The sequence below is a fragment of the Ascaphus truei genome, chromosome 7 (assembly GCF_040206685.1).
Source record: "Ascaphus truei isolate aAscTru1 chromosome 7, aAscTru1.hap1, whole genome shotgun sequence".
NCBI lineage: Eukaryota > Metazoa > Chordata > Amphibia > Anura > Ascaphidae > Ascaphus > Ascaphus truei.
The window spans coordinates 92943816-92964510 of NC_134489.1; the positions used below are offsets into that span (position 1 = coordinate 92943816).

Genomic DNA, 20695 nt, shown 5'->3' on the forward strand with positions numbered 1-20695 from the left:
AACAGTTTTCCCTATTCAACAAAGACATACAATTCTGAAGGTAGAAATATCCAATAAAGAGATTAAAATCTGGTCTTCACTTTCACAACACCTAATGCATACAAATAACTGTACAGTAGCTATGATTGCGTACCATGACGGCTCGGAAACTGTCTTTCTAGGGACACTACGTTTTACTTGTTAACTTCATGTTCCTCCATTTTTCACTTGTTTTCGTGTGCGTGTGGCCTACATTTCCATTTAGACTATCATAGGTTGTAGTTTACATTGTCACTATTTTACTAGGTGTTAATTTATTTTAACATACTACAGTACAGATACAAATGTAGTATAATCCTTTTGAAGTCATATTTTTCTGGAAAACATTCTTTTGGGACTGTGTTTTATAGTTTTTAGTTCATCCAATATGACTATGAATCCCATTGGTAGAAGCCAGAGAATGATCAAAAATGCAAAATAATTTATACTAACTCCTAATAGACCCTAGTAACAAATCACTGACAATATACAATACATGTTACTATATATATGTATATGTACATATATATATATAGAGAGAGAGAGAGAGAGAGAGAGAGAGAGAGAGAGAGAGAGAACTTCTTAGGCTGAGTTTATAGTACTTGCTACGGTGGCTGCAATGTTGCGCAGCGCCGTAGCAAGTACATACACTTCGTCGCGGGTGCCCATAATGGGTGACGTCATGCGGTCGTGATCGCTGGAAGTCAGGGGATTTTGTTCCACAGCAATCTCCGTGTGACATCAGTGGCATGTGAGCGGTTCAGCCAATGAGGGCCAAACCTCCGCCACACCCCACAGTCGCGATCTCTGGTCTCCTGCACCAGAGTGCAGGAATCGCTGTAGCGACGGTTGACGTTGCGAGTTGCGTCATCGTAGCACTTACTATAAACTAGACCTTAGATGTGTCATCGAAGTCTTACACCCAGCAAAATGCCAAGTCATATGGTGCCATATAGTGTGATTATTTATATGCCCATATCTGTGCCCATGCAGTTTCACATTGTATTACATCCAAGTTTATTTAGATGTTGATTTATGAATAAAATAATTTTATGTTCCATAGGTGCCACATACCTACAATATTGGACATAAGATCCACAATGCATTCATCGCCTAAAGCCCATGGACGTTTGCCAATGAAATGACCATGAACTCCTCTGAAAATAAAGCGAGGTAAAAAAGAGAAGTCAATGGAAGCATTCTTCACCATTAATCAATAATTAACCATAAATACAGTATGTAACCAGATGATATTTATGCATTTAATACACACAAATACAATACTCATGAACTTAGATGCATGACTCACTCACAGTCGCAAGTAGACCAAGTATTGTGGTCCAGCTAACCTGCCACTTAGATTGTCAGTTCTCCAGGGCAGGGATTCCCTTTCCTATTAGCTGATTGAATTTTGTTGCACTTATTGTATTATAATGTGCTGTATTCTATTGTCTGTTTAGTAAAGTGATGCATACTGTACATGGTTAACTCAAAATAAATAAAAATATGCATATGTACAAATAGTAAAAAAATATACAACGTTTAGTGGTGTAGAATAAATAGCTAAGTTTTTTTTATATATATATATGAACTTTCCTTCTATGTTTCTTTATAGTAGCAGTTTGCTAAATGTATTTATCTCATTATGGGGTCATTATTTAAAGCCAGTCACTAAACTCTCTTGTGGCCAAAAAGGCACAGAATTACCATCATCAACATGGGCTGTATGCCACTTTTCAGGTGATTTTTACAAAATGCTTCTAGAATCTCATCTGTAAAACTAATTTATTATAATCAACGGAGATAATGCAGTTTTTGCTGCTGGCACAAGATACTGTGTGTCCTTATACATTTGCAGTCTGCTGTAAAATCCTATGCAGATAGTTTATATTCCCTCATCCTTTCTCACTTTTCAGGTTTCAAAATAATTATCTTTGACATTGTGGAAGCAGCTTTGAGGGTTAAAGGTTTTGAGCAAGTCACATCTGTAAAAATAGCTGCATTTCCCCAGACCAGAACTAGCCAACTCCAGTCCTCAAGGGCTACCAACTGGTCAAGTTTTCAGGATATCCCGGCTTCAGCACAGGTGGCTCAGTCTTCTACTATGCCACTGATTGAGCCACCTGTGCTGAAGCAGGGATATCCTAAAAACCTGACCTGTCGGTGGCCCTAGAGTACTGAAGTTGAGAACCCCTCCACCAGACCCTCATTTTGGATTGCTATAAAGCGAAAATAGATTTTAAAATGGGAGAGAGGATGACAATTTTAAATGAAAATAGAAATAAAATTGCTGAGTTGGTTAGAAATGTGTATATTTAGGAAGTCAATTGTTTGTTTATGAAGTGAAGCAAATGGTGATGACATTTTGTATTTAGTCTCTGTATAAATTCATAATATTGGTTAATGCAAAGGGCACACAACCTGTTCAAGACTGTGCCATTTCCATTCACCAATTTACTACTAAGGACATATAAGCACAGCTTTTATTGTAGTCAGCATCTTGTATAGAGTTTTGATAAATGATCCACATTTGTTCTCCTCTGGCTCTTTTCTGGCAGTACAGATGTTTCTGACATAAGGTACCAGCCAGAATCGAAAGACACCCTTTCAGGGTGTATGAATAAAATAAGAAGAAATGGTTGTCAGAAATATTCATTAAACCGTGATAGTGCCGATCGGTCACTCACACGTAAACTCCCATTGACATCCTAGTTTTGTGACTTTAATGACAATTCCACACTCAGTTATTGTGTAATAAAATGTGGAAGCTTGCTTAGCCTTGCTCTTCTTTACATGTGTAGCCATGCATAATAATGACTGCATACATCTTCCCTGTTGGCAGTAAGTCCTGGTAAATACAGGCATGCCAACAGTAGTTATGGAGGTTTTCCCTTACACCCTGGTGTGGTGCCCTGTGTAAGGAAGGGAGTGGCTGTATGCTCTGAGTCCCTGGATAGTGACCTCAGAGATGCGCCTGCCCCCTGAGGTATAAAGGGCACAACACTGTCAGTTAGTGTTGTTGCAAGGTTGGCAGAGAAGCATCTGGTAGAAGGTATCTTCCTGCATAAGGGATTGGAGGAATACTTTTGTGACCCTAGTGCTGTAACTAGCGGTAGCAGAGTGACCAATCAAGTCTGTCTAAGCCACACTGTGTCCAGGGACCTGGCACAGTGGTGATCTCCCTAGGAGAAAGGGAATCCCACTTCAATACGGGAGGGCGTACCTGGCAAAGGGACAGCACGGAAAGATGTGCGGCTAGAGCCGGCAGCTGCATAGGGCAGTCTGCTACATCCAAGTCTATAATAAAGATGCCTTGTTCAAAGAAACCCCCGCTGTGTGAGTGTGAGATTACTCAACAGTGGCAGTCACCACCGAGAAGGAGTTCCTCACCAGGACCATCTACCTGCGGAAGCATAGATCCTGATGAGGTGGAGGCGCTGCACGTGAAGTAAGTTGGACTCGTACCCACTACCTCAGCTACCTGTCCTGATGATATCCTCTTATAACACCAAGCGGGAGACTCAGGAGTCCTGTTACTTGCAGGTGCACCACCACACACGACCTTGTAATGGGGACCGGTTAGACCACACGGGCCAATGTGAGATTGGGTGGGTCAGACAAGAGGGGTCCAGCCGTTACAATTGGAGGCGCTGCTGAGATGACCTGTTAACAGGACAGGCTTTTGCTAGGCACACATTAGGAAACAGGGAAGTGTCTGCTGCCACTTTGTGCTGCGTGGGACGGAGCCAGGGGTAGTCAGGGAGATGCTGGAGCTGCATGCCGCAAAGACGCCTTGTGATCCGTTCGGGGTTAGTGAGTCTGGACCAGGGGGCTATTGCTGTTCTAGTCACCTTGAGGTAGCGCTAGCGGTGGACACCTGAAGGGGTAAACTGGTAACTTAGGGCAGGAATTCTGGAAGGGTCCGCACTAGGCTAGCCAAAAGTAGGTCGACGCCCAAAGTACTGCATGGAAGAGCCAGAGTACTCTAGTCTCCATTCCAGATCACTTACCAAGGAGCACAGACTGGAGGAACGTGTTACAGTAGACACAGAAAGAGTGAGCCTAGCCTGAGGTAGTGCAAAAACGAGTCGGATCTACGTTAGGTACACAAGGTGGTGCACAAGGCATGTTTATTGTACGGATGTGGTAGCTGCCCCGCAGAGTGGCGCTCCACGTACAGGAAATCGGTGATCAACGATCAAGAGAGAACCGTCAGAATGGAGGATCTGCATAGAGTAGAAGGTCCAGGATGGCGGGGAGAGAGAACCACAAGAATGGAGGATCTGCATAGAGCAGAAGGTCCAGGATTGCGGTCAGAGGAAGAACACGCATATGAACTGTGCGTGGACGAAGAACAAGCTACAGGAAAGACTCTTGTGTGTTTGCTCTGGAATGGCGTGAAAGCCGTGGCTGCGCCATGTTTATCATGTTTTTGTTCTCGGGATGATACCCCTGAGAATAATGAGCATGACAGTGTTATCCGATGGGAGGAACGAAATGGACTTTGTTATACCCCAATTAACAAACAGCCAGACGCTGCCTTCAATGGGAAAAAGGACAATACTTACCAAGATGGCGGTTCCCGCGTTCCCGGGACACCGCGTGGGCATGCTGCAGAAAGTCTTGCAACTTTGCAGTTTGCTAATTGTTGGCCAGGATTGGCGCCAATGAGAAAACTCCACCCCGATGGGGAGTTTGGCGCGAAAGCTGGAGCCGCGCCCTCATGGACTATGACTCACTCCGCACCTGTGCTGGGTCAGCCTACAAGTCTACGAGACATCCCCCTAGTTTCAACCAGGGGGAGTGGTTTGCGGTTCTACCGGATGTCGACAGAGAAAGTGGGAGGAAGGGTTGCTACATCAGCCCATGCCTTTCAGTTGCGAAGAGCCATTGACCAGTATAGACCTCTGAGACGAGTGCCTCCGCTGGTAAAGATGGCTGAAGCTGCTGAAAAAGTGGACCAGGGTCCGGTGATCTCCACTCACCCTTATTCGGCTCCAGGAGGCTTCCTGGTAATCCGTGTGGAGGGTGTGGAGACTGTGGCGTGTCTTTGCCTGCAGTGCAGACTGCCGGGCGGAGCCGTGGGCAGCGAGGCCCGATGCCCCCACTGTGGACTGCAGTACATGTGGCCCATGACCACGTTTGTACCGGTGCAAGCTGTGGGAGTGACCGGAAATGTCCCGATGCCGATAGAGGAGCAGCCGGGAGCCCTCTGGAACAAGAGTGCAAGTCCCGCGGAGTCGGAGTCAGGTCTGGTGCTTCCGACGGAGAAACCCAGCCATCGGAGAGGTGATCACCGAGGAGCCCATCGCCGGTCTCCTACTGGGATGCCTCGGCCGAATTGCAAGCTAGAATCCTCGGACGAGGAGTGTGCTAGGCTGGCGAGTAAGACAGTCATAAGAAGAGACTGTCATACCATTGGTACGCCATGGAGGGATGCCATTCCTCGTGGTGTGGAGACACGGAGTCGAGTGTCTCCAGTACCGCGACCACCCGATCGCCGGAGTCCCACTGCCGTGGTGACTAGTGGATCGGACGGAGGTCGATCCACCCCGACCCTGCGAGGTACTAAGACACCGTGCTTGTCGCAGACCCAAGGGGTGGAGGAGCAGGAAGAGCAAGTCCAGAGCCAGACTGGATCGCGCAGGAGACGGGCGTTGCCGGATGTCCTCGTGGAGGAAGAGATCCCGATTGGGGATCCAACCCAAGATGGCGTCGCAGCACGAGCGTGTGCGGAGGTGGTTCCGGATGACCAGAGCGGCATCGAGTGGGAGATGGTGGCGCCTCTGCGGTTGAGCAGCGGAAGACGATCCCCTACTACCAGGGGGAGCGGGCGTTCGAGTTGCAGAACAAGAAGCCCAGCTGCTGGAGACAAAACCGGACTTTGTGGCGACGTTAAGGCAGGTATCGCTGGAGAGCAGGTTGTAACCCTGTCAATGCCTACTGTTCTGTCCCGTCCCCAAACCCCGTCCACTCCAAAGGTTAGCCCCAAGGCCCTAGCTAAAGCCCCTGTCCCCGTCACTATTTTATTTGGGTCCAGTTCCAGCTTAGGGTTGTCCGGGGAGTCACGGGGTGCTTCCGATGATCGGACTGGAAGCCTGGACTTGGGAACTACGGATAATGGGTCGGAGGGAGGATATCCCGACAAGTGTCGGCATCCAGTGATTGCCCTAGTGTGCTAAGCATTACAGTTAGAAACACCTCACAGTATAAAGGAGTTGTCGAGCGATCTGAGGGTACGTCCGGGGTATCTTCTGGTGGGCCTGAGGAGGAGTCCCTAGAGGAGTCTATAGACCCTAGCTCCGAAGAACGGAAGGAGACTAGGTGGTGGGCCCCGTTGTACGAGGGGTATGTATCCTGGTTCGACCGCACCCGATTTATCTTAGAGAGGGAGGGGGTGGTTGATCACTGGTGGGCTGCCGGTGACTTTGACGACGAGGCATACCTTAGGGCCCTAAGGGTAAGGTGGGATCATATCCAGGCAGGCCTTATTATCCCTAAGGGGTCCGCAGGGTTGGATGACCTGGTAGAGACCGATGAGCCCCTGTCATGGGTGCTGCCCGGGGCGGCTGGCCAAAGTAGCTTGACCAGGGTTTGCAGAGCTGAACGGGCTATTGCGGCCAAATACAGAAGGTCGCATGGGCTTGATTACCCGTATGTCCCGGAACCTCTAATGAGAGAGATAGAGGAGAATAGGGAGAGATGGCTTAAAAATGATATCCAACACTATATCATAGAGAAAGGGGGAGCCATTAAAGGGATGCAGGCCAAGTAGAGGGTAGCTCAACTTATGCGGGTCTGGAAGATAGGACGCAGTGTGTACATGCACAAAGTGGTGTATTGCAATGAGCGAGGGATACCACGGGAATACAGCGTGACTGTGCATGATGCTGCGGGGCGGGAGGTGAAGAAGCCAGATCCTCGACATTATTATTGATTAACCAATAGAGTGGTCTGCTGTTTTCTTTAGCGCTCCCTGATGGTCAGTGAGTGCGATGGGCTTGCATTATTATGTCAATGTGATGATGTTTGCCATGTTATTTGTGTGTTCTTTTGCAGTGTTTCCTGGCGCAAGGTACACCAAATTTAGGTCCCAGCCGGGACGGTGGGTATTAACCAGGGGGAGTATGTAGCCATGCATAATAATGACTGCATACATCTTCCCTGTTGGCAGTAAGTCCTGGTAAATACAGGCATGCCAACAGTAGTTATGGAGGTTTTCCCTCACACCCTGGTGTGGTGCCCTGTGTAAGGAAGGGAGTGGCTGTATGCTCTGAGTCCCTGGATAGTGACCTCAGAGATGCGCCTGCCCCCTGAGGTATAAAGGGCACAACACTGTCAGTTAGTGTTGTTGCAAGGTTGGCAGAGAAGCATCTGGTAGAAGGTATCTTCCTGCATAAGGGATTGGAGGAATACTTTTGTGACCCTAGTGCTGTAACTAGCGGTAGCAGAGTGACCAATCAAGTCTGTCTATGCCACACTGTGTCCAGGGACCTGGCACAGTGGTGATCTCCCTAGGAGAAAGGGAATCCCACTTCAATACGGGAGGGCGTACCTGGCAAAGGGACAGCACGGAAAGATGTGCGGCTAGAGCCGGCAGCTGCATAGGGCAGTCTGCTACATCCAAGTCTATAATAAAGATGCCTTGTTCAAAGAAACCCCCGCTGTGTGAGTGTGAGATTACTCAACAGTGGCAGTCACCACCGAGAAGGAGTTCCTCACCAGGACCATCTCCCTGCGGAAGCATAGATCCTGATGAGGTGGAGGCGCTGCACGTGAAGTAAGTTGGACTCGTACCCACTACCTCAGCTACCTGTCCTGATGATATCCTCTTATAACACCAAGCGGGAGACTCAGGAGTCCTGTTACTTGCAGGTGCACCACCACACACGACCTTGTAATGGGGACCGGTTAGACCACACGGGCCAATGTGAGATTGGGTGGGTCAGACAAGGGGGGTCCAGCCGTTACACATGCTATTCTGGAGGTATTAAATAGAGACAGTCTTTTCAGCATCCCTTGTTTTTCTAAAGCGAAGAAACTACTTTCAGCATCTTAGTCATTAACTATTCACTTTTGGTACTGCAGAACTGAGACTACTACTATAGTTTCATGTGATCAACTGCATTTAATAACACATATGATTACATTTCCACTACAAATTAATATAGGTCCAAGACAATATTTTAAGACAAAATGTTTCTAAGACAAAATGTTTTTTTAATGAGTTTTGACTTGTTTAACCTCTACTTTCCTTTTAACCACTTACTATATTGGCTTTATGATCACTAAGGAATGTAGTGATGGCAATTGCTAGTTTTGTAGTAAGTGCTGGTAATGGGTTTAGGTATTTTAAGCTTGTAATGGTTTAGACTACTCTCACTCCCTTGCCAGGTACCCATTCATTTAGATTCAGTCCTTTATTCCTGGAATCAGATTTAATTTTTACGGTCATTTTAAAGGGTTTTTAGATGTCATTATTGACCGCCAATGTACGGTATGCTACAAACAAAGGTTGATACACATAGTTTATTTTGTTTTTGTGATTTAACATTTTTCAAGATAGTCACATTGAGGTTAGTGGAACCTAAAGAATGTAGATTAGTAACCTTTTAACAAAATAAACACAACATATGATCCAAGTCTGTTAAAAAAGAGAATATGACTGCCTTTAGATCTGACATCACCCTCTTTTCATTTGCTATATTTCACTGAGAATATGTATGTCCAGCTTTACCATAACTCATATGACGTGACCAAACCAATTGTTTTATAATAAACTAAATATCAGCCAGGGATTCTGGGTAATGACATGCAAATGAGCACAGTGTGTCACTCTTTACTTTTTATCTATTTTATCATGGAATCCTATAAACGTATAACCCTGTCTTTCCCCATTATCGCTTAGCAAATAGTGCTTACACTGCAGCCAGGGATTCTGGGTAACTAACAAACTAATGGAATAAGGTACTATAAGCAATGACATCAGTAATTTCATTTTTTTCTCTCACATACAGTACAAACAAAGATTATATTTGCTGGTGACTAAAATGCTTTTTTGAGAGAGCCTAGACCAGGTTTAGATTTTGTTGTCGTTTAAGAACGTTTCATTAAATGACCCAACATGCACCAGTAACCGATGAAACTTTCGCCTACTTACATTTTTGCCCATTTGTCCAATTCTTCATCAATATATGTTTTAACATTCTTTGGTGGAAGCCCAAGTGAGTTACCACAGAAGTATACACAATCATCTTCTTTATTCACTAGAGATGGATCAGCTGGGAATAGAACAGTTGAGCATACAGTAAGTAAGCTTGAATGCTTATAAAAAATATTTAAGAGACATTATTTAATGTATAACAATATATGTTTCAATGAATGTCTAATTGCTGATTTGTAGCTTTGTTTCAGGGATTGATGTATTTATTAGGCTAACATAAGTGTTCTGAATAGATCTAGTTTGATATGAAACCTTGCTAGATTTGTATTCCTTAACGTACATCATTCATGTACAGTTAGGAAGAACTGTCATGTTGGTCGACTACACTGTGTTCTAAAGGGCAAACTTAGATACAGTATGCTGTACGGTCATTAAAAAACAAACCCGAGGCTTTGAAAGTGCTGTACACTATAATTTAATCTCTGAAGAACTCTTAAAGTGGTCCATTAAAATGTATTTTAACATATAGGAAAATCTATACACAAAATCTATATCTATATAGATTCAACAAGCAATAAACAATAAAACACAAGACAGCTACATCCAAAAAGCTATTTCTACATCTTGGCTACGTAAATGAAAAATTGATACATTCTTACTCATAGAACATACATCAATACTTAATGATAGGGCAACAACATTTAAATACAGAATACACTGTAAATTAAATACAGAATACACTGTAAGCATTTGAATACAATAAACAATGCACTGCAAACTCGACACCTGTATACAATAAAGTGTAGGATGCATCGTGCAGTATAAGGCTTTAATAATTGTGTCAACACTGAGAATTGTGTATGGTGAAGATGTCTTATAACAGAGTGAAGAATAATGAGATTAGAAGATTTCACTTCTGCATTGTTTGGGGGACCTTCAAAACGGTGAACTGCAAAAACCATATCATTAACTGCACTTCTAGAAGCAACATATCTATTTATATCATACTCTAAGGAGAGCCAAAGGCAAAGATAACAAAATCTTTTCCTCAACTTTACACATTTGTTGATTGAGAATTCTAGTAACTTCCGTGAAGTTTATTATAGCATATTTAAATATCTTTTAGATACATATGTTTTATGCCAATTCATTTCCTACATATATAGACTAATAGCCAGCTGTCAAAAACATAAACGTCAATTTTTACAGAGCAATCTTCTGCCATTAGAACCTTCCAACCTGGAAGATATATCCAAGTGACTTGAATGGGCTGGAAGGTGTATTATGGCAGACAAATGCTTAGCAAATATGCATTCCCTTTGCTTAATAACAATCATTCTGAATTTTGCCCAAGACACCAAATGATAAGTTGCCATTTTCTACATTACCCCCCAGGAATGTTTGCATAACTCGCTTCCCATTCGAAATCATTTTACATGTCGTAACAAAGAAATGGCAAAAGTTTCGAAATGCAGGGCTATCTTAAGCTCAACACCTTCAGAAAGATCTTTAATCACCTTGGATACATGTATATTTCTGTTAAACCCTAACAGTTACTTATTGACTTCATCAGTGAATATTTACATTTTGCAATTACTGCATTAGTAGTTCTTCAGTAAATATACTTGAAAATTACATAGCTCAAGCACTCAGTTAAGTTAACCAACAGTTTCCGTAGCAAGCCTTTACAATAACATATTTTCCATGTATCTTTCCTATGGATGCAAAACAAGACATGTACTTAGAAGATATCTGTGCATTTTACATTGCTCACTAAGAAATCATAAATTATTTAATTGTGTCAACTGTCTCACAAAAGCCTATAAATCATAGCAAATCGTTATATTTTAATATAAATTAAGGTGCCAACATCACTGTATTGCTGCATTTCTATTTGCAAGATATGGTAACACAAGTATGCATTTGAAACACCCTACATATATTTTTTGTTATGTTGCAGAAGAAATTGTATACACATTGTATTTGTGTACAGCTGTAGCAGACATTATTACTCCCATTGATGGTCTAGCACTGGTGAAATTGTACATTAGCATATGAGTCTGATTCAAAACAATGACAATTTAATCATGTGTGGTATCTACAGGGAAATGGTGTTTTAAAGTGTTAAATCAAAAGTGTATATTGAAACAACTAACCTTGTGAAGTTACATTTTTATTTTATTTTTGTATTTTAATAAGTGAAAATATTTTCTATGCAAATGTAAGATTTCATATGCTTTGTCCTCAGGAACCTCGGTTTACCTAATCTGCTTGTAATACAAACACCATTAATTGATATTTAGGCGGTAGATGGAACAGGTCCGGACCTGCAATGCTCCATCGATTGCGTCCTCCTCTCTCCAACTGAGTATACCTCCTTGCCCAATAGATGCTCACAACTGTGTTTGGGAGAGATCGGGGCTGATCCCTAAGATCAGGAGGTATACCGGTTGGAGAGAGGAGGAAGCGATCGAAGGGTCATTGCTGGTCCGGACCTGTACCATCTACACATCTGATTTTGCCTCTGGATCTCCCGGTTACTCCTCCAAATGCCACAGCTACATAGCTGAGTACGTTTTAATTGCCTATATTTGGTGTATTGTGCTATTTCAAGCCTACTAAGTGGGGCTTTTTAAAATCAATATAAATGTATATTTCTGCAAACTCAGTGCGCTCTCTCTGCTCTTTTCGTTTTGTCTGGCATTGTGAGCCACCCTCTGGGAGCTCACATTTTAGGAGATTGTGGAGTTCTCCTGCAGACAGCAGCACGAGTATTTGCAGTGTCATTTTTTGGGACAGCACGAGCGCGGACTTTTGCTTTACTGTTCTTCGTGTTCAATAAAGTTCGAGAATCTTGTTTTTGAGTGGTAAAGGTCAATTTTGTTTAAATATACATCTTGCTGTATTCATTTAAGATTGCTCACAGGTCCAAATCATGCAAAAAAGTGTTTTTTAGGTAGTGATTTTGTTAGTGTTTGAATGTGATGTGAACATTTTGTAAGCAAATCTCAAAATATTTCATATTTACATTTTGATCACAGTTTAATCCATTTGGCCCCTAAAACATTTAAAATGTTAGGAATATACATTGCAGTACAATAGCGGAAAATATTTGCAGTTGTGTTTCACACAAAAATTATATAATGTGTTCTTACTTTCAGGCATATCTTTTATTCTTGGAATGTGAAAACATTGTTTTAGAGACTTTAGCTCATCTTGCTCATCTAAATGAATAGCCAACTTCTCATCTAGTAGGCTGCATCCAAGCTGGGAGGCGATATTTTCCAGTGTTATTAGAGGTGACGTATACAGCGTTGTATTCATGATTATGAGAGGATGGAGAAAGCGTTCAACTTTCAAATATACTGTAACCTTTTAATGCAAAAACAAAAATACATGTATTACTTGACATAAGTGCAAAAACACATTTCTGCCAAATCGTCAGAATGATGGAAACACTGTCATACTGTTAACAAACAGACAGCTGTTAATTATTGCTACTTACTGTAATCACTGTACTGTACTGTACAGTATCTTACCATACAGTAAGATACAGTACAGTAAGATAGACAAGTTTGCTACTGGAAGGCTACAGTATATGGCCCCAAAACCATATGCTCCAAAGGGGCTGTGTATTTACATTTCCTTTTACAAAACGTTGACACAAGATGACACCAGATGTATCAAAGAAAACAATGTCATTGCTTTCCACATTTTTGTCTTAGTTTTTTAATCAAGAGTTTTGGTACCTTTAGTTGCCTCTGCTTTATAAATAAGATGGACTCTCAAGTAATGCACTTGTTACAAATGGCTTAATATATTCAATTTCTAATGTACTTTGGACTAAAACATATGATGATAATATTAACAGTATATGTAACATGAACATGAGAAATAGAGATGAACAAAGTGCGCCCATTAAAGTATGAATGTGAGCGTTCATGAAGTACTTAAAGATTGAAATATATAATATGAATGAAATAGAAAATGGAGAGCATTCCAAAGTTTGGTTGCAAAGCAGAAGCAACAAAGATGGAAATAAATTGGGCTTCCTAGAGGTCCTGAAAAAATAAACATTTCATAGTGTGTGAGATAGAGCAGGGGTGCGCAAACTCTTCTCCCTGCGCCCATTGCCTACTCTCACCCCCTGGTCGCGCCCCCTCACTGCTTGGCTCTGGGGTCATGTAATGTCACATTGCCATGGTGACGCGTCGCTGGAAAGTTAAGGTAAGTAAAGTTACAGAGGCCTCGCGCGATCCCCGGCATTTAATTTAAATCCCTTCGGAGAAGCGCAGGGCCTCTGTAACTATCGCACCCCCCCCTAGAAATCTCCCAGTTACGCACCCCTGTGATAGAGTACACAGAAGACTTGCAGTGAGACATGGTAAACTTAAAGCCTGGAGCCATTTAGAAACGCCTGGAATTTGCAGTAGAGTGAAAGCATTTAGACACGTCTTTGTTATGTTTAATAGCTGATAAGTAATTAAGATATGATCAGTGCATGTTCTACACTTAGACAAGTAGGATAAATTACACTGAACATACAATACTTATTATTTTTGTTGGAGCCAGCTAATGGATCATAGAGCACAGAGTAGCAGTGATATGTGCAGAGATCGTTATTTCATAGAAACACAGAGGCCTACAGTATGTATATACCGTCGCTAAAAGCTATATTGACGTCAAACTGATGCAGTAGAAAGTGCACGTCTTTCTGATTTTGTGTCTTTGTGTCGTTGTGTCTTTGTGTCATGTGTCTTTGGTATAAAACCAATTTTGATGCATTGTGCATTGTGTGCGTCAAATAGTTTTTCGCACAGAAACAAATGACCCTGGGGGTGTTGTTAGGATGTTTCCGGTTTTGCAGAAATGCAAATGGTAATAATAAATTACAGCCATGTGTAACTATTGTGTGCAGAAATGTGTCACAATTGTCCATCACGTTTTTCTGGATATTAAAGACAAATGCAAGTAGACCCTGACTCTTAGATTGTAAGCTCTTCGGGGCAGGGATTTCCTTTCCTATTGTCTGATTTTGCTGCACTTATTGTATAATTATAATTCCCTTTACTGTATTCTTTGTGAAGCGCTGAGTACACTTTTGGCGCTATATAAATAAAGACATACAATACAATACACACAACATACATAGAATAAGAAAACGTGCCCCAAATTTTAGAACATAGATAATGACAAACCAACATATGCTGCTAATAATAATGACGAGAATTATGAAATTGATTTGTTTGCACTCTTTCAAGTTATTAAAAAAAAAATAAAAAAAAATATTCTTTATACAGCACATAACCTTTGAAGCCTCCAGGCATTGGGTACTAGGGATTTTGTATAAGATAGATTTGTGCACAGGAAATTAGTATAGAAAGGCAAGGAGTTATGGTTATGGTTGAATATGTAGCAAGATAATTAGTTTGTGCAGAGGCAAAGCTACATAAAGTTACAGCACTGTATAAAAACAAGAACGTTTATATTTAAGATTTTGCATAGTAAGCAGTGGAAAATGAATCACAGATGTAGCCAGCTTTATTTTACTGGGAACACACACTATAATGCAGAATATCACAAAACTCCCATTGGCGGTGAAAACTCAGAATATCACAACATATTCCACCATCACTTTTTTTTTATTTAGAAAACACACTGTTTTCATGTGTGCTCTTGTTAGGTATGGTAAATAATAACTTTTGGGGAGCACGATCAGTCTTTTGTAACATCAGTGTAAAACTAAAGCAGTATAATGAGATTATTTTATACTTCTTCACATAACAATGTAAACACACAAATGCACTACATATTTGACTGTCTCCTTTATAAGAATATTTTAAAGTACGCATTCGCTAGTGTGCAAAACAATTAAAAGAATGCAGGAAAGGATTTAAAATAATGTATGAATAAGACAATGGAACATACGCACCTTTTGTATCCTAATTGCTGAAAAGTTTTATGCACGATATCCAATTAAAAGTTATCAATTAACATAAAAACATTCTTTACAACGTGATTGCTACATGCATTTTAAAGAGTACTGGACATTGTCCCTGATACTCAAGTACTGTATATAAAAACTCAGTATTTCAATCCCACCCCCTTTGTCAGCAAATAGCTCTCTGGTAGCAAAGGTTAACATTCTCTTGTTGTGCAAATAAAGCCAGGGAGAAATTGTAGCAGTTTGAAAAACAGAGAGACATTTCCTTGCAATACACACCATATTCTTCTAGTATGCAGGCTAATCTTCAGATGAACACATTATTTTGATATGAAAGTATGCAACACAGCATCTATAGATAGCAGAAATGTTACATTTCTGGATACGGTACGTTAAAGTAAAGCAGTAGTGTAAAGCAAAGAGAAAATGGCTTATATCAGGGGTTCTCAACTCCAGTCCTCAAAAGCCTCCAACAGGTCAGGTTTTGAGGATCAGTGGCTCCCTGCTTCAGCCAGAAACAGAGCCACTGAATGAGCCACCTCTGCTGATGAAGCGGGGATGTTCTTAAAACCTGGCCTATTGGGGGTTTTTGACGACTGGAGTTGAGAACTTCTCTGGATTTTATGGATGAGTGCCCATAGGATCATACACATCTTGAATTTTCACAGAATAGGCTTTAGATGTACAGATGGGTTAAAAAAATGTCAAACATTTCAGTGGAGCTGCATTAAATATTGCACCAGCGTTGGTGCAATGCATCACGTTATTGAGACAATATAGTAGAATATATTCTGACTAAATTTGACAACATTTGTAATTGTATTTATATCAAAGAAATATTCATAATTTCTGACAAATGTATAGCTATAAAAAGTGCAGTCAGAGAATAGTAAGACCCCGTTTATAATTAGGAAAGCAGGTCGAACGCAGTAAATGGAGATTCTGCATAGCAGATTGTGTGCTGAGCTTATAGTCATGATTCTCAGAGTTCAATTCCCCTCTTGGGTGAAATAAAAAAAAGATTCAGTTTCTCCTACAATGTAAGATGTATATTAACACCTGCATGTAGAGTTGAGCTGTGAAGGCAATAATGAGAGAAATACTCACATGAATAGTGAAAATATATTTAAAAAGAAAGACTAAGACCGTATATGTCTAAACATCTAGAAAAAACTGTCATTCTCATTAGAAAAAAAATGGAAAGAAAATAAGACTCAAGCAATGAAGGCATCCAAAATTACTCTAATTCAGATATTAATAAATACAAATCTTATGCACAGGTCCGCTCCGCTTATTAGTCCCTTAAATTACCAACCAAATTATGCCACTGCCTGTCTCCAATGGAGTGATCCTCTCCTCCCCTGATAAAGCATTGTGATGCGAAACGCGTAGGGATTGGACGAGCCCTTGGAGACATCACTTTCTGCTTTCTCGTTAAATTCAGGAACATTCTTGCTAGCCGCACGCTGCCCTGATTTCATCCAGCACCAGAATCCAAAGTCGCCATTATGAGCCTGCTACTATTCACTATGCTGTAAGGTCGGATATTTGCTTTTATCTTGATACATTTTAATATATACTTACCTCAGCGCATCTTGTCTTTTTCTCTGATTAATAATAATAATAATAATAATAATAATGCTTGCATAAGGGGGTTCGATTTATATACCATGAACGCTGCCAGGAAAACCAATAAGGTTTTGCTTTTCATTTCATGCATGCCCCTTTGGCAGGGATATGGCCTGAAGAACAGGGTGCCCAAGGTAGATGGTCAATTAAATAAGTAGACAAATTACACATAAAAATGATCATTGCGAATGAATATTTACTAAATTACTAATCAGGACTATTACAATTGGGGATCTTGTACACAATCATTAAATTACAATAGGGCCCAAGGTTATAGAAAATATTAACTCCCCTAGATATTGATGAAAGCAATAGCTGTTAGAGGAATTAGTGCAGCTACGGTATGCTCATTTTGTACTAATACAGCAATGTGCACACTCTTATTTTAGTAGGAATACCATGTGTCTATTTTGCCTTTTTCCCTTAAGCTATGAAAACCAATAATGTCATCACAGCATTTTAAACATTGTTCTGCCCAAAGTGTTCACCTGTCTGCAATGATGGAAAGGTTTTGAATCTGAACATGATGACAGTCTGTGAGGCTATTTCCGAATATGAGCGTCGTGTTGTAAACCCATCCAGCACCTAATGGGTAAAGTTATACAGTAGGTCGCAAAGTTCTTGTATGCAGTTTTTTTTTAATAACAGTGTTACCGAAATAATACTTCATAATAATGTGTTATTTTATTCAATGCCAGAGTAAACAGCATACTAACTACACACGTAAAATCACATTAGAAAAAAAGATGACTGTGCAACAAAAATTAAGGTGATATGAATAAAATCAAGTAGTTCATCATAAGTAAATTAACTTTTAATTAAAATAAAATAATAAGCTTTCCAGGAGAACTTCCACATTCAGATGAGAAAAACACATACAGAAGGATAAAAGTAAATAGACACAACCAGTTGTAACTTACTATGCAGAAAGCAGGTAATGCTAATTAAGTAATATTATTGAAGACTGCACTAACTAATTAGTATTAAAGTAATATTGTATTGGTGAAAGGTACCTAGACAGTATATATTTATGCAACTTTAAACTGTAGAAATAAAATACAGAATTTAAAGATGGCCCTGATAATCTGGGACAAAATCATTGCTGGCTAATTAAGGGAGAGAGAGGAGGCTAAAGAGATATCTACATGCTAAAATGTGGAGTCATGTAAAGGTGAGAAAACATCTCTTAAATAAAGAGAAGCAGATACTGTATATCAAACTATCTCCTAGTAGAACTGATGGAGGCAAATACAGCACAAGAAATTCACAATGACCTTGCATTGACAGCAGCACATTATGTAAAGTTAAAATAGTGATAAAACCAGACAAGTAGTGTTTTTGGCTTTACTTTACACAGAAAAGATGGGTAGACAATTGGAGTAGTTATCTACTGACAACTTTAAGTACAACGCATACCATGAGTGTTTTGTGTCTTTTCTTAGGAAACCGGAATAATAGGTTGCAGGTTCTCCGGTTGGGGAGCAGGATATTGCCAAGGTATGTGCCAATGGCCAGAGCAGTGGTCTTGGTGGATTGGTGATAGAGCAGTTGGTGATCTTGGTTGCCCCAATGCAAGTGTTGTCATCGATATCAGGAAGGGTGGGATTGGAGGCAGCATTGGATGTGCAGTCTAGGGAGTCAAGTCCAAGTGTAGGGGATAGCAGGGCTGCAATGGGTGCAAGGGTAGCTGTGGCAGGTATGCAGATTTTAAAGGAAGGTAGCAATAGTAATGCCACTATATCAGCAGAGGTTAAAGGGAAGTGCAGGGATTTAAAGGTAGTGGGTGCTAATTTTAGGGATTCGTACCTTTGTGTAGTTAGCCCATTGGGATTGCATCTGCTCTTGCAGTGAAAGACTGTATCTGGGGCTGAGAATATGTGAATATATTGACTTTGCTTCTGGCTATAGAGAGCTGGCAAAGTCAGATAAGAAGGATGCTAAGGAGGAGAAAGAGGAGAGGAAAAGGAGACAGTGCAAAGTCGTTTGGCAATTAGCTGCAGGCCTTTGTCATCCTACTGTACATTAGCTAGCGTTATTGGTAAATGAACACCTGAGAATTGTTCAGCTCTTTTTAAATATGGACACCATGCAGAGGGCTTGTAAACTGTATGGGGGAGTGGGGTCATCATAGTGGGTATATTACTGCGAGTTCTGCCAGAAAATGGCTGTCCATAATCAATTAAAGTTGGATGTGAAGGACATCAATCTGTGGTTGTTACTCATAATGCAGCAGAGATGGCTTTCCCTTCAGTCAGGGCTGACAAATCGCAATACTCAGGGCAGTAGGCCAGTGTTTGAAAGGGTATTTGATGGACGTTCAATGATAGCCAATGCAGATGAGGTTTCAGTTGCTGCTTCAGGAGCTAATGCAAAGTCTGTGGGGGCAGTCACCTGACATTAAAATCTTTTAAAAATGGAAAAGTAGGTTTAAGAAAGGGAGCAACTGGAGGCGCATGCCCAGCGGCAAGGTGTATGGATGCCTAAGTGAGAGGTTCCGTCCCTGCCGGCACAAATATTATATAATAAAAGCAAAAAAACCAGCGATTCGCAGTGACACGCAGTGATTCAGCAATCGGAACCCCCAAGGATGCCAAAGAAAGCGGCATCATGAAAAAGAACCTCCGTGGTGACCGATTATTTTCAGAAGGGAGAGCCGACGCAAGTAAGTGGAGGGGAAGACAGCGGGCAAATGGCGGGCTCAGACTCTGAAAGTGACAGGTCCGCGAGCAGACCCGCAAGCAGAGCGGGGGCCGCGGACCAGGACTGGGTCATGAGGACAGACATGAAGGCATTCTGTTCAGAGATGAAGACCTTCTTTCAGAAGGAGCTATGGAAGCTCAGAAAAGACATCGACAGCATAGGGGAAAGAACGAGCACACATGAAAATAAAGTTGACGTACACACTAATTCCCTACAAAAAAATGACAAGTCTATGGCCCAATTGCACAAACTGATCTCTGATTTGCAAGACCGGCAGGAGGACTCCGAAAACCGGGACAGGCGTAATAACATACGCCTGCAAGGGGTCCCGGAATCCATGTCAGATCCAGAAGAATTCACCTCAAACTGGCTCCAGCATATGCTGCCCGATAAAAGTGAGGCTGAGCTACAGTTTGACAGGTGTCACCGGGCCCTGCGGTCTAGACCGCAACAGGGAGACTCCCCAAGGGATATCATCATTCGTCTACATTACTTCAAAATAAAAGAAAGTGTGTGCCAAATTGCCAGAGCATCCAAGACCCTGGAGTTTGAAGGGGTGAGACTGCAGGTTTTCCAAGATCTGGCCCCACAAACTCTGATAAAACGGAGAGCCCTTAAAGCCATTACCAGAGTCCTACGTGACAATGGGATCCGCTGTCGATGGCTCTTTCCCTTTGGACTAATGGTGATCAGAAACGGCGTGGCTTTCACCCTGAAACACTTAGAGGGGGGCGCAGAGTTCCTAAAAAAAATGGGCTTACCGGTCTCTCCCGAGTCCTGAGCAGGAGAAGCTCCTGCACCGGAGGCTTCCTGGCAGCGTGTGGAGCCGTCAGGGAGCAAGCACAAAGATTGACTGTTTCCTCGTTGCTGATCATCCCCAAGCCAGGATTTAAAGGATCCTTCCCCGGTTCAAAACTTTGCTGCGTGAGATAGATGGATGGCCGATTCCCTCTAGTGGCGGGAAGAGCATGGTGCGACCATCTTCCTTACATTTGGGGACGAGGGCTGGAACAGTGATCCCCTGGTGTCGGGAACTCGAATCGCGGCCATCTTGCTCTAGTCAGTGGGAGACCGGGCTGAGGGAGACTCCTGGTGGCAGATGACGGCATAGCGGCAAAGTGGTATCTTGAGGACAGAATGGCGGAGGGAGCCCCCTGGTGGCAGGAGGACAGACTGGATCAGCGAGCTGAGCTGGAGGACATCCCTCAGTGAGGGACACAGAGCGGAACAGGAAGCAAGGG

At 42.0% G+C, this 20695-nt stretch overlaps 1 protein-coding gene across 5 annotated transcripts in view; it reads right to left on the reverse strand.

Moving 5' to 3' along the window:
• The window catches only part of KYNU (kynureninase), a 94409-nt gene extending 74050 nt beyond the window's left edge, over positions 1–20359 (reverse strand). For 2 of the 5 annotated variants that reach the window (XM_075609465.1, XM_075609469.1), the window contains exons 1-4: positions 20216–20359; positions 12337–12553; positions 9179–9299; positions 1093–1175 (exon numbers count right to left, since the gene is read on the reverse strand). In XM_075609465.1, the coding sequence (XP_075465580.1) occupies positions 1093–1175; positions 9179–9299; positions 12337–12553; positions 20216–20329 (535 nt within the window). In that variant the 5' untranslated portion in view covers positions 20330–20359. Of the gene's footprint in view, positions 1–1092; positions 1176–9178; positions 9300–12336; positions 12554–15113; positions 15244–17242; positions 17340–20215 lie in introns of those variants that run through there. The other 3 variants (XM_075609468.1, XM_075609464.1, XM_075609467.1) reach the window with 3 other exon arrangements.
• Positions 20360–20695: the final 336 nt, after the last annotated feature.